The sequence below is a fragment of the Diplotaxodon limnothrissa genome, linkage group LG5 (assembly GCF_057381915.1).
Source record: "Diplotaxodon limnothrissa isolate DT_005_m linkage group LG5, D_limnothrissa_male_GT1.1, whole genome shotgun sequence".
Taxonomy (NCBI): domain Eukaryota; kingdom Metazoa; phylum Chordata; class Actinopteri; order Cichliformes; family Cichlidae; genus Diplotaxodon; species Diplotaxodon limnothrissa.
In genome coordinates this window covers 23,705,452-23,718,387 of record NC_140600.1, presented here as the reverse complement: position 1 = coordinate 23,718,387, position 12,936 = coordinate 23,705,452, and the positions used below count along the sequence as shown (strand labels likewise).

Below are 12,936 nucleotides of genomic sequence, written 5' to 3'. Positions count from 1 at the left end.
CAACATCAAGAATGTCTCGACATCGTATTATGGTCACATTTAACAATAACTACTTACATTTAACCTGCACTACGCAGTCATTTGTACATTGGATTCTGTCAATTTGAACATAGTAAAATGATAGTAATGCATCCTAACTGTATGGCTTTAGTGAAGCATTAAGCAGTTTCATGTCTGTTTTATACTGTAAGACCTGTTCGGGTTTGTATTTATGTGTTTCTGTCCGAATAGAGTCTTTTTTATTTCCATGTACCAAAAAAGATTGTATATAAAATGTCTCAGATGACCTGTGTGTCATGTGCTTTTTTTTTTTTTTTTTTTAGAAATTCTCCTCAGCTACCAAACATCAAAGAAAATAAACCTTGCAGGACTTCAGCAAGAGCTCAGATAGATTAATCGCGACTTTTACTTAATGACACTTTTTAAAAAAGTCAATGTGTCTTAAATCCTACCTCTATATTATACCACATGAATGCTTTACTAAATCTGGTAAGTAAAATGCAAGAGGGAAATAGGCACCATCTCCTTTCTTATACGTATAATAAAAACCCATGGATTTTCACTGTACTGTACAACAGTTTTTAGCCCATCTTTGTTTAAAAAACAAAAATACTTACCTTTCTCATATTGTTATTATGTTCTCATAAGCTCAGATGCATATATACAGCAAGGATTTGTGCAATGGTGTTGTAGCGTTTCTGCTAAAAATACATCAAAACTGAAAAAAACTTGACAGGCATCCCGAAACTTAATTGATGCGCTACACTGTTTTGTCCTTTCAGAGACTGTCGCTCGCTGAAACAGGCAATTACTGTAAATTAGTAAATACAATATATTATATAATAATCTGCACATCACATTGCCACATGCCAGCTCCAGATCGCAGTGAGGTGTGAGTGTTCTTCAAATTGAAACACAACACAGTTTACAGTGTGCAGTAAGCAGAAAATAGCATTACCATGTCTCTGTAGTTGGGGTAGAAGGTCTGATCAATGAGCGGGAACTTATCTGAACCCAACCTCTTCTGATTGTTGATCAGCTGGGAAAACTAGAAGATAAGAAAAAAAGAGAGAAGCAGCAATATGGTGCATACGTAAGAAATATATGCAGATTAATCATATAGTAATAATGTTATAATGTTTGCACTCTGTTAGGTGTTTATTCTACATGAGTCTCCTAACTGACAACTTAAAAAAAATCGTACAATTATGATGTAGAGTGATTAAAATACTCTTTAGATAATTACAGCTGTAAATTTGTGTTGTTGAAATTGCTTACAGCCCAAGGTTTGTCACAGAGGTTGTAGATGGAGTCCAGAGAGTTGACTGAGGGAATGCCAGCATACTGAAGACCAATGATTAAGTTCCTAAAATCCTCGTTTTGGGCCATGCTGAAGGCATGCTGGCGCACCAACACAAAGTCAGGCCTGAATGACCTGGAATGCAAAAATAAAGGCAGGTGAATAAAGAATAAATGGATACGTTTGGTTTCTTGGCGTTCTGTGCTTATATTCACGAGTTCTTGTGTGATCAAAGCCACAGAAAAGCGACATGAGGGTGTTGCTGTTTTTATTAAAATAAAACTGGAGGGCATAAGGTGCACTTTTGGATGGAAAATGACAAAGATTATGAAAAAGTAAGTAAACTCGCACAGCTACAAGACAAATAAGCTTAGGTTTATCCATGAACAAAAAATGAAGCGCAAAAATACAAATACAAACTTAGATCTCTCCTCAAAGAGTAGATTCTCATCTTTGAAGCACTCTTATGAGAGAATCTTTCTTTGAATAATACATGAAGATAAAATAAGTCTCATGTACTTAATTGAAATTAAATGTATCACATTATGTGTACAGTAAAATGACACAGCCCACTGATAAGCATTACCAGCAACTCAAAACATCACAGTTATCTTCTGTGTCCACACGGAGAGTGAGAAAGGTTTGTTTTGCTTTGTGTGGAGTCTCTACTTGGATGTTTCAAACAGTCAGTTTGGATGAAAACTTGTGGTCGAAATGACCTTTCATGTTTGAATACATTACCTAAAGCATGAGCAGATTATAAAAGGGGGCAGAAGATAGTTAACTAAACACATACCCATTAAATTACTGTATATAAAAGTTTCTCTCAGAAAGGATCTTAGAATTAGTTTAAACACTATAATTAGTCGTTTAATAATAATTCGAGTCTTGTTTTGAGCATTTAATCAATCAACAAAAAAAAATCTGCTTTTACTTCTTTGCCACTGCTAAACAGAGATTAACACGGACACAATTGTATCGATACCTGTGCAATTGTTAGTTCTGCTTAGAGTTCTGATTCTTTATTGATTGTCTGATTGATTTCTGTGTGGAAAAAATGCAAACTGCTTTCTACTGCAGAAACAGAATAGGAAAAAAAGGTCGCCATTTAAAAGCTACACTGCAATAAACCTGACATCTTTGTTTTGCTGTCAGAAAAAAAAGTCCCAGCATTGATAAAGGGAAACATTACGTTTGAAACATTAAACACTATATTTGCCAATAAAAACATATTCAAAAGTAACCAATCAACAATGTAGTAACTCTAAATTATGACATATTTCTCTTATATTCCTCCCCTTCATAAAATTTTGGACAACCCAAATACTTTGCTACTTAAATTAGCTGCTAGAAAACAGTGCGTTTTACTACTTGTATGTCTCACCTTGCTTTTTCTTGGTATAACATTGAAACCTCAAGTTATTTTACTGCCCCAAGCCGGAGATAAAACTGGGGTGGGCAAGAAGCTGTTTGAGCCTTGCACACATTCTGTCCTGCTGGGAAATCCCATCATGGCAGGTGAAAATGAAGGTGGTGAAAATACTACTGTCAGAGAGGTGGCTGTGCACAGTTAACATTGATGAGGACTGCAGTGCAGTAAAATCTAACTACTGAGAGGTAATGAGGGATTGTTATGCACAAGTGAAAAGAAATAAATGCTAAATTGCAGAGAGTAATATATTCCCAGTGGGGCTTTTATTGATTTAAAGTCTTTTTTGTTGATTTTCTGTAATATTCTACATTTGAAACTGTGTAGGTCTCCATACAAAAACACCCACAGCACTGAAGCTCAGAGAAGCAATTTATGACCAGAGGGTTAAGGTCAGAAACAATATTCAGTGCAGTTCAACTCACTGAACGGCTGACGCTGACAGGACATGACTCCTGTTATTTTTTCTTTTGTCCCTGCATGCACGTATGACAGCGAGGGAATGTGAGGAAAAGCAGAGAGAGAGGTGTGAGAAAGAATACAGTGAAGAAAGAGATGTAGAGAGGAGTGAAAGAAGACAGACAGAGAGTGAAAACTCTGCCGCAGTGTGACCACCACCAGCTCTTCATGCACTGAGAATACTAATCAGACACTCCAACAAACTAAAAGACTCTGGTGGAGAGGACAGAGCAATTAATGTGACTGTAGCCTCTTCATTACTGGCAGTAAGGCTCATCAGTACTACCCTCATTCGATGTTGCCAAGAAAGCCACAGCCATCCAAACAAGCTTTCAGTATGAAATGAAACAAAAGCGATGGTTGTCACATGTATAAACGATGTATTCACATAGATGCAACATGCACAATTTGAAAACGAATCTGCAGACGTTAGGCATACTCTGGCCATGCATGCACTGGGTTTTTGGAGCAAGCCAATCCCACTCAGGTAAAGTGGAGATGAGACAGAGCTTACATTTCTTATTATCTTTTTATTTTTTCTGTCTACAAACCCACCCGCTAGTAATTTATGCATAAATTCCAACTCACATACATCCTTGTAGTGTACTGCTTTGTATTGAGTCAGTCACTTTTACCACTATCCCTAATATTAGTACTGTTCGTATATCTTTATTTATAGATTGTTTTGTCACTGCCAGGATCATTGACCCAAGCCCTTTCAGGTTATCCTTAGTTTCTTTTGTTTGAGATTCCATAAGTGAACCACACCAACCCAAAGTTCATTTTCTGTGCTTTAGAAACTTCTTCCAGGATATTGTCTTGGCAGTTTGTCCAATAATTAAATAGAAGAGCAATTTTGTAAATGACGAAATTAAGGCGTGTGCCCATTTATTTGTGGCTAAATATGGGAGTGGAAATGAGGCTTAAACGACTGAGAACAATGACTGAGATTTATAAAAGAGGGCCTTTTAAATATAGCACTTTTTAGCCTTTGAGCACATTTATTTGTGACTCTAAATATAAATTATTTTAACTCAAAAAGATGATTATTTAGAAATAAATAGTAATTTCTTCAATAAAGCAGACAAAAGTAAGACAAAACACTTCTGGAAGAACCTTCACAGACATAAGACAAAACACAAAACTAAAACATTTTTAATGGCCTCTTGAAGACTTCTCATCAAATAGCATGATTCCTTTAGCGGAGCCTTTTCCTGTTTAGCCTGAAATCCTATGTGTGTGGCTAAGCATATGGATGCTCTCCATGTACGCACCACAACAATTAGCAAAAGAGATTCAGTTTTTCCTGGATAAGCAGACCCAAAATGGTTCAGATCACAAACAATCAATGAGTAAATGCAACACTGTTGCATTTACTGAAATTGCTGTTATAGACTTTAAGATAAGATAAGATAGAACTTTATTAATCCCTCGGGTGGGTTCCTCTGGGAAATTCGATTTCCAAAAAAGCACAGCACCGACAGAAGTTACAGAGTTATACACACACACATATATATAAATACAGAGACAATATAAATAAAATATACGAAGGGGATAAATAGAATAAATAGGAATAAAAATAAAAATACAAGTGAATTGCACATTTCAAGTATTGAGTCTATTGCACCGTTGACTATTTACAAAAGTATTGCACAAAAGGTATTGCACAGTGAGGTGAAGAGGCACTACAGCTTAGTTGTTCCCCCCTCCTTTGTCCTCCTGTTTCCCCTCCCTCTCCCCTCCAGGGAGGAGTTAAACAGTCTGATGGCGTGTGGGACAAAGGAGTTTTTAAGTCTGTTAGTTCTTGTCTTTGGGAGAAGCAACCTGTCACTGAACAGACTCTTCTGGTTGTTAATGGCCGTGTGCAGAGGATGTCTGGCATTGTCCATAATGTCCATCAGTTTCTTTAATGTCCTTTTCTCTGCCACTGTCACCAGAGTGTCCAGCTTCATGCCGACCACAGAGCTAGCCCTCCTGATCAGTTTCTCCAGCCTGGATGAGTCCTTCTTTGCTGTGCTGCTCCCCCAGCACACCACAGCATAGAAAAGTACTCCAGCAACCACCGACTGGTAAAACATCCTCAGGAGCTTCCTGCAGATGTTAAAAGACCTCAGCCTCCTGAGGAAGTACAGTCGGCTTTGGGCTTTTTTATACAGGTGCTCTGTGTTGCATGACCAGTCCAGTTTATTGTCCACCCACAGCCCGAGGTACTTGTACTTGTTGACCACCTCCACCTCCTCCCCCTCTATCTGAACCGGCAGTGGACCTGCTCTAGACCTCCCGAAGTCCACAACCAGTTCCTTAGTCTTTGAGGTGTTGAGTTGCAGGTGGTTTGTGTGACTCCATGCGACAAAGTTCCTCACCAGACTTCTGTACTCCTCTTCCTGATCATCCCAGATACACCCCATGATGGCTGTGTCGTCTGCAAACTTCTGAATGTGGCATAATTCAGAGTTGTAGCAGAAGTCAGAGGTGTACAGGGTGAAGAGAAGAGGGGACAGCACAGTTCCCTGTGGTGCTCCTGTGCTGCTGACCACTGTGTCAGACGTGATGTCCTTCAGCCTGACGTACTGTGGTCTGTCGGTGAGGTAGTCGGAAATCCAAGCCACCAGGCAGGGGTCCACCTCCATCCTGTTCAGTTTTTCTTGAAGCATACAGGGCCGGATGGTATTAAAGGCACTGGAAAAGTCAAGAAACAGGATCCTGACCGTGCCTTTTCCCCCATCCAGGTGTGAGTGGGCTCTGTGTAGGAGGTACAGGATGGCATCCTCCACTCCGACACCCGCCTTGTATGCAAACTGTAGTGGGTCCTGGGCATGTTGTACCTGTGGTCGGAGGAGGTTGAGGAAGAGCCGCTCTAGAGTCTTCATAAGATGTGACGTCAGTGCCACCGGTCGGAAGTTTTGCCACGTTAGCTGTTTTTCGGGGAGTTTCACATACTGATGCTATGAATACTGACTATGGCCAACGTGCATTAACATACATTAAAAACTAAGCAATTAAATCCAAATTTTGGTTTGTGTGTCTGAGTATGTGGAGGCTAGCTATGCATACATGCACTGAAGAGCTTGCCAAATGCTCTGTGAGTACTGCTAAAATACCACCCAAATGCAAAAAGTGCAACGTGTTTCAACGTAAATAATGAGAAAACAAAACTTTTTGTTATTGCTTCATTTTTCATACATAACAATTAAAAACAAAACAAAACAAAAAACAAACCAGAAATTGTTCAGTAAAGACAGTATAGATGTAGATTGTGCAGTGGTAAAGTCTAGACATAAAAGATCTTCGGGGATCGAGGTTACTTAGCAACGCAGTATCTGAGCAGTTAGGAACTCCCCGCTTTGACTTGAAATCAATGAACACGCTGTAATTACAGAATCAATTGTAGGTGCATTCAGGTCGAAAAACTGTGCATCACACGGGCAGACAGCAAGACACACTGAGGTTTATGTTGGAAACTCGTTCATCGCCTCCACACAAAGAATAAGACTTCCGTAGACATGACACAGCTGGGACAGACGAGTGTGAATCATTCTGCCCGCAGTAATTTAAAGTCTGTCTTACTCCACATGATCTTCAGCATTTGGCCCTGGTCATTGTGTGAGCATGTGCAGGCCAGCCCATCATAAAACTAATGCTACACCCTTCATTTCCTGTTGGTTTTTTGCTTGTTTTACACCAATAGGAGCTACCGTCTTGCTTAATAAGTCCCAGTCTTCAGCCAGGATACTGGTGTCTCTGTCAGTGTGGTTTGTGGTGTGTGAGCATGTCTACAGTATAGGCAAATCTACTGTACCACCCTGCGGGTGATGGTTGTGGTCAAACGCCTCTGCTCTTTTTCCACTGATCAGAGCTTTCAGTAAACAATGTTCATTCTTTCCAAATGCACTCTGAAGCTTTTCTGTCTTACAGAAACGACGCTAACTGATGCATAAATGTGGTAAATCAGGGCTAAAACTGTAAGTTTGCTCTTGCCCTTTCACAAGGATTCAAAGTGGTGGTAATTTTCCAAGGACTTAATTGTGTTAAGTGGCTGTAATTTAAGAGGAGAATCATTTGTGTCACGTGGAGCGTTGTGCCTTGTGCTCCTTTGTGTGCCCTTGCAACAGCAGTAAAACTACAAAGTTTGGTGATTTTGTGAAGATGGTGTAGGTTTGGCTTCATGGCATTACTGTAGGAAAAGTTAGTTAATGGTTACAGCTGCATTGTGTTTGCCATCAAAAGCTCTTGTTGCTTACTGGTGCACTTCATGTGCGTTTACTATTTTCTGAGAGAACCAAAGTGAAATTATCTCACAAAGATCTCACAAATGTCATTTACACTGTTTATGAATTTGTGTTGTTTCTGATGAACACCATACCGCACAATGGCCTTCTACTGTCTCTCTTTATGTTTTGTTTCACTTTCAGTAACATCAGGAAAAGATGAATGACACCGAAAGCTAAAGCGCTGCTGACAGGTGTCTTGCTGGTAAGTTACAGAGTGGGTAGAAGTCAAGTTGGGGTTTTTTCGTATGCACTGTCGTCATTTACACTGTTTGTGAATTTGTGTTGTTTCTCTTTCCAGTTTGGGATTATTCCTGTTCAATTTTACTCATTAGGATAATGATGTTTTAACAATTACTCTATGTGTGTGACAATGTCTGTGTACGTGTGATGCTGACCTGACAACTTTGGTCCCGCCCCTGATGACCTGCATGTCCACATTACAGGTCCCGTTTGAATGTGAGACGAGGTTGATCTCTGAGAACTCAGCCTACGTGGCGAAGGAGAAAAGAAGATAATTTAATCAGTTATGCAATGTTGATACAATCTGATGCTTATGATTGGTTATTTGTGCTTTTAATAAATGACATTGTTTCATTGTTGAAGGTTTTTGTGCAGGAAATTCTGTCCAATGTGCTATTTCTCTCTCTCATAAAGCTACTTTCACAGCATGCACATTATTCATTATTAATCATTTGAATGAATGAGTCATGGGGCAATCAAAACAAACAATTAAACGACACTTTTCAACCTCACAGACTTTTCCTGCTGTTATTTACTTACGCAGTCACGCTGTGTTATGCAGCGTAAATAAACCGTGTGCTTGTGCAGCAAAACAATGTACATGGCTGCTCTTTGGTGTGGTCGAAAAAACAGCGAAGATCTGTCTGTGACTCATAGCTGCCGACTTCTGTCTCCACTGGTGTCTATTTCACATCTGTGGTGAGGCTTGAGGTTGTAATTTAACTGTCAACATCTATTAGGTGTGAAACTGTTTGGTGTGAAACCCCAGAGAATAGTCATCTCAAATGCAGTAACCGAGCACTGCAAAAGGATTTTCTGGTTAGTTGGCTGAACCAATATGAAACCACTGCGACAGTCAAATCCTACATCTGAAACAACGTGAGCAAAAATAACTGTACAGCCTAATACACAGGTCCTGTATAATTTTACTGTATTTTTTTTGTTTTACAAGTCTAGCCAACTGTTCATGCGTGGACACTCACTTTACTGGACAAAGGAGAAGACAGATGAGGACAATAAAATTTTATGATGTTTAAAAAACAAAGTAAATCAATGTAAAGCCAGACGTATACAAAAAAGTTGATTATTTTTCCATTTTTCCGCACCAAAACACCTCAAAAAAGTATTACTGTACGTGAAGGTTACGTAAGAAAATGTGGCCAAATCAAACAGCTTCGTTTACAAGGCCATCAGCAACATTAGATTTCAACATTAAAGAGACGTCATGTCTTGACAGCAGCTGTATGTGTTAATATTAAGGTTTAGTTTGCTATGAGGTGACACTATGAGAATCCTGGGGGTAAATTTTGACACCATCAACCTCATATGTTGTTTGACGATGCTATCACTATGGTGTGAAGCAGGTAACATTTACCAGGTTCACACAATCTTGTGTTTAGCCTGTTAGCATTCTAAAATGTTTATCAGCATAATATGACCTAGTGTCTTAAAATACTACTGATGTTTACAGTAATATTTCTAGTTTTCCAAGAGATTTAAGCTAAACTAAAGAGAAAACTTAAATTCCTCTCAGATCATTACAGCTGCGAAAAGCATCTTCTGTTGTTATTATTAATGATACTCAATAGAATATCAGTTCACTTCGATGACTGGCATCTCTTTTCTGTAGCATCACATATTTATTAAATCCAGCATGATACCTGCTCCACTTTGATGTCATATTCCCCAAGGACCTTCTTTCCTCGAAACACTTTGCCCCTGCAAAAGAAGAGAAGTGTTTTAGTTTGCTATTGAACACACCAAACCTCTCAGTTGTCTATGCTGCCCTCTACTGGACAATATAGCTGCTGTGGCACAAATGGGAGACAGAAAATGGAGGCCTTTGTTTGTGCACTTCTAATGGCCAAACTTTCTCATATTTGCATGATGAAGCATATTTTAATGAGCCTTTGTGAACATATTACAAAAGATACAGTAGATAAGAAGGCCGTGCTGAAACTGCAGTTGGTCTCATCACACATGGTGGTGACGTTAAGTTTTGATCCAAGCTGTAAAACATTTTGCAGTTTGAATGATAAATGCTTCCAATAAGTGTGTTGTTCGATGTTTACGTACTAATATCTCGGCCGCCAATCGCTCAAGAGTGACGTAGAAATAGATTGCAAGTAAACACAAACAGGGAGACAGATGGAGAGCAGGCAGGAAAAGACAGACAGGCACAGAGAATGAGAAGAGCAATAGAGGCACACAGACCGTCAGCCAAAACACAAGCAGGATGTTTTTATTATACACAGGCATCACAAATGGATCGCAGAGTGTTTACTGCACATCCATCATCAAACCGTACACTGACTCTTAAAAAAAAAAAGCAATAACCAAGAACATGAATCAAAAACAGCAGACATGTTTTGGAAGTCGCATCTGATAGCTTTTCTTTATGAGTCTTCACCAAATTTATTATGAAATACTTTGTGAGATGTCTTTTCAGGAAACTCCAGGAGACGAGATGCGTCTAAAAAGATGGAGAAGTGAGTTCTCCAAACACATTTGGATCCCGGGTAAAGCGACTCCCTCTCTAATCTCACTCCTAATTGAACCTCCTTCAATTATTCATTCAAACAGCCATCCTCGGCAAATATTATGCCAGCTCATGTACCACAATTTATCATGACATCAGATTGCACACACACACATGGTTCCTCTCTGTGCTGTCAATTAAAAATATTTGCAGGGTTTTTTTCCACATAACCTCACAGGGACCTCGTGTAATGCGGCACGCAGGCATCTGGCTCGTTAGTGTGGTTCATTAGGATTAGACCATCTGTGAGAGAAACACTTTGAGGATATGATGCCTTAACTTCTGACAATCAATAACCACACCAACAAAATTGGTGACCTTATAACTGCAGCAATATATCTTTATTAGCCCTACTAGAAAGTGATCGTTTTAGTGTGTGTGTGTGTGTGTGTGTGTGTGTGTGTGTGTGTGTGTGTGTGTGTGTGTGTGTGTGTGTGTGTGTGTGTGTGTGTGTGTGTCTCAGCACAGGCAGCTGATTAAACACACTGCACTGGTGACACCCATGAATTCACCACTGAAGCCTTTACTGCATCGTGAAAAATGACCACCCCATGCCACGCATCATACTTATGAATGAAAAATGTCATCACCTCCCACAGCATTGACTCAACAAGTTACACCACAGTGCCTCCAAACAGAGTATTGAGAGTCAAACATAGCTGGTGCCTCTGCTGCTGAATGGGTTTAGGAGCAAATGAGGGTTCAGTATGTGTTCAGTATCTGGTGCATGAAGCAAACAATACACAGAGATATGCAATACCAGGGCAACACACTAATGAACAATTATAGAGCTCTACTGAAAGACAGCTGATGGAGCCTCTTTGTTTAATTCCATTAAAAAGAATAATGCTGCTGTCACATAGCAAAATGCAGGACATGCACATAAATATCCTCAACTGAGCTGTAAGTGAATTTCTGGGAATGAACTTTTACTGGATAGGAACAAAGATGACCTGTACATTCAATGTGTGTGTGATGACAAAATGTTGTTGTATCAGATGTCCACAAAGCTGTATTACTGCGATTTATTCTCAGTAAAAATTGACCACTGACACTGTCACACTTCAGTAGCAAAAGTAAATGCAAACAGGCGACTTTTTACATATCCAGCACACAAGCAGCGACCTTAGCCTGCATCTAGTTATGTGTTCGTGCAACTCGATATATCCTGTATTCACTTGGGCTTTTTGCCACTACTTAAAGGAAATGTCTAATTATTTAGCAGCTAAATCCTCCACAGTGTAATTCAATGGGTAAACTATGTTATAACTACATCTGTACTACATCTTTGCTGCTTGCTATGGCTGAAAATTAGTTTTGCAGGCTAGTAAATATATCTATAACATAGCTTTAAATATTGCACAGTGCAAATGCTTAGCTGGAACATACAGTTCAATGGTTTGCATTATCTGAAGCTAAAACTACTTGGTTCTCAAATAATGCAACAATCATGCATGTTACACAGCTTAGAGTAGCTTAAAACCACGTTGAAAAGAGGTAAGGTTTTTGCCTTACCTAGTGGAAAAAAGGCAGTTTCACTTGCAAGTCAAAGTAAACCACTGTAGGTCAGTAGGAGGAAGTTACCCTTTACACACGACCCAGTTTCCAGCAAACCCAGAATAGTATACAATAAGATAGAAGGTATAAAGGTAGAAACAATGCTTTGCCAGCACAGACTTACAGTGGCTTGCAAAAGTATTCGGCCCCCTTGAACTTTTCCACATTTTGTCACATTACAGCCACAAACATGAATCAATTTTATTCGAATTCCACGTGAAAGACCAATACAAAGTGGTGTACACGTGAGAAGTGGAACGAAAATCATACATGATTCCAAACATTTTTTTACAAATAAATAACTGAAAAGTGGGGTGTGTGTAATTATTCAAGAAGTATGGAACAACTGTAAACCTAGCAAGACAAGGCCGTCCATACTTCTTTCATTTCTGAATGATCACTTGAACAGTGCTCCGTGGGATGTGCAAGGCTTGGGAAATCTTTTTGTAGCCTAAGCCTGCTTTAAATTTCTCAATAACTTTATCCCTGACCTGTCTGGTGTCTAAATCCAATCGAGAATCTTTGGCAAGATCTGAAAACTGCTGTTCACAAACGCTGTCCATCTAATCTGACTGAGCTGGAGCTGTTTTGCAAAGAAGAATGGGCAAGAATTTCAGTCTCTAGATGTGCAAAGCTGGTAGAGACATACCCTAAAAGACTGGCAGCTGTAATTGCAGCAAAAGGTGGTTCTACAAAGTATTCAGGGGGGCTAAATAATAATAATAATAATAATAATAATAATAATAATAATAATAATAATAAATTTTATTTATGAGCATCTTTCAAGTCACCCAAGGTCACTTTACAATAGGATAAAACACTTAGTAAAACAATGGCAGAATAAGAACAATAAAACAAAAGCACAAGATAAAATTAACAAACAGTGGATTCACAGTGAATATGCAGATTTGAACAGATGAGTTTTGAGTTGGGATTTAAACTGGGGGAGAGAACCAATGTTTCTTATTTCTGGGGGCAGAGAGTTCCACTCCACAGCCTGGGAGCAGAGCAGCTGAAAGCTCTGCTTCCCATGGTGGTGAGGCGGAAGGAAGGTACAGCAAGCTGGATAGAAGAAGAAGATCGAAGTGAATGGGCAGAACAGGTAGTGGTTAACAGGTCAGAAAGGTAAGGAGGAGCCAGG

General features: G+C 39.3%; 1 protein-coding gene across 1 annotated transcript in view; it reads right to left on the bottom strand.

Moving 5' to 3' along the window:
• syn2b (synapsin IIb) overlaps positions 1-12,936 on the bottom strand; it is a 110,041-nt gene that overhangs the window by 21,788 nt on the left and 75,317 nt on the right. The window contains exons 2-5 of the mRNA XM_085354299.1: positions 9,361-9,418; positions 7,855-7,946; positions 1,279-1,435; positions 959-1,048 (exon numbers count right to left, since the gene is read on the bottom strand). Of these exons, the coding sequence (XP_085210425.1) occupies positions 959-1,048; positions 1,279-1,435; positions 7,855-7,946; positions 9,361-9,418 (397 nt within the window). The remainder of the gene's footprint in view (positions 1-958; positions 1,049-1,278; positions 1,436-7,854; positions 7,947-9,360; positions 9,419-12,936) is intronic.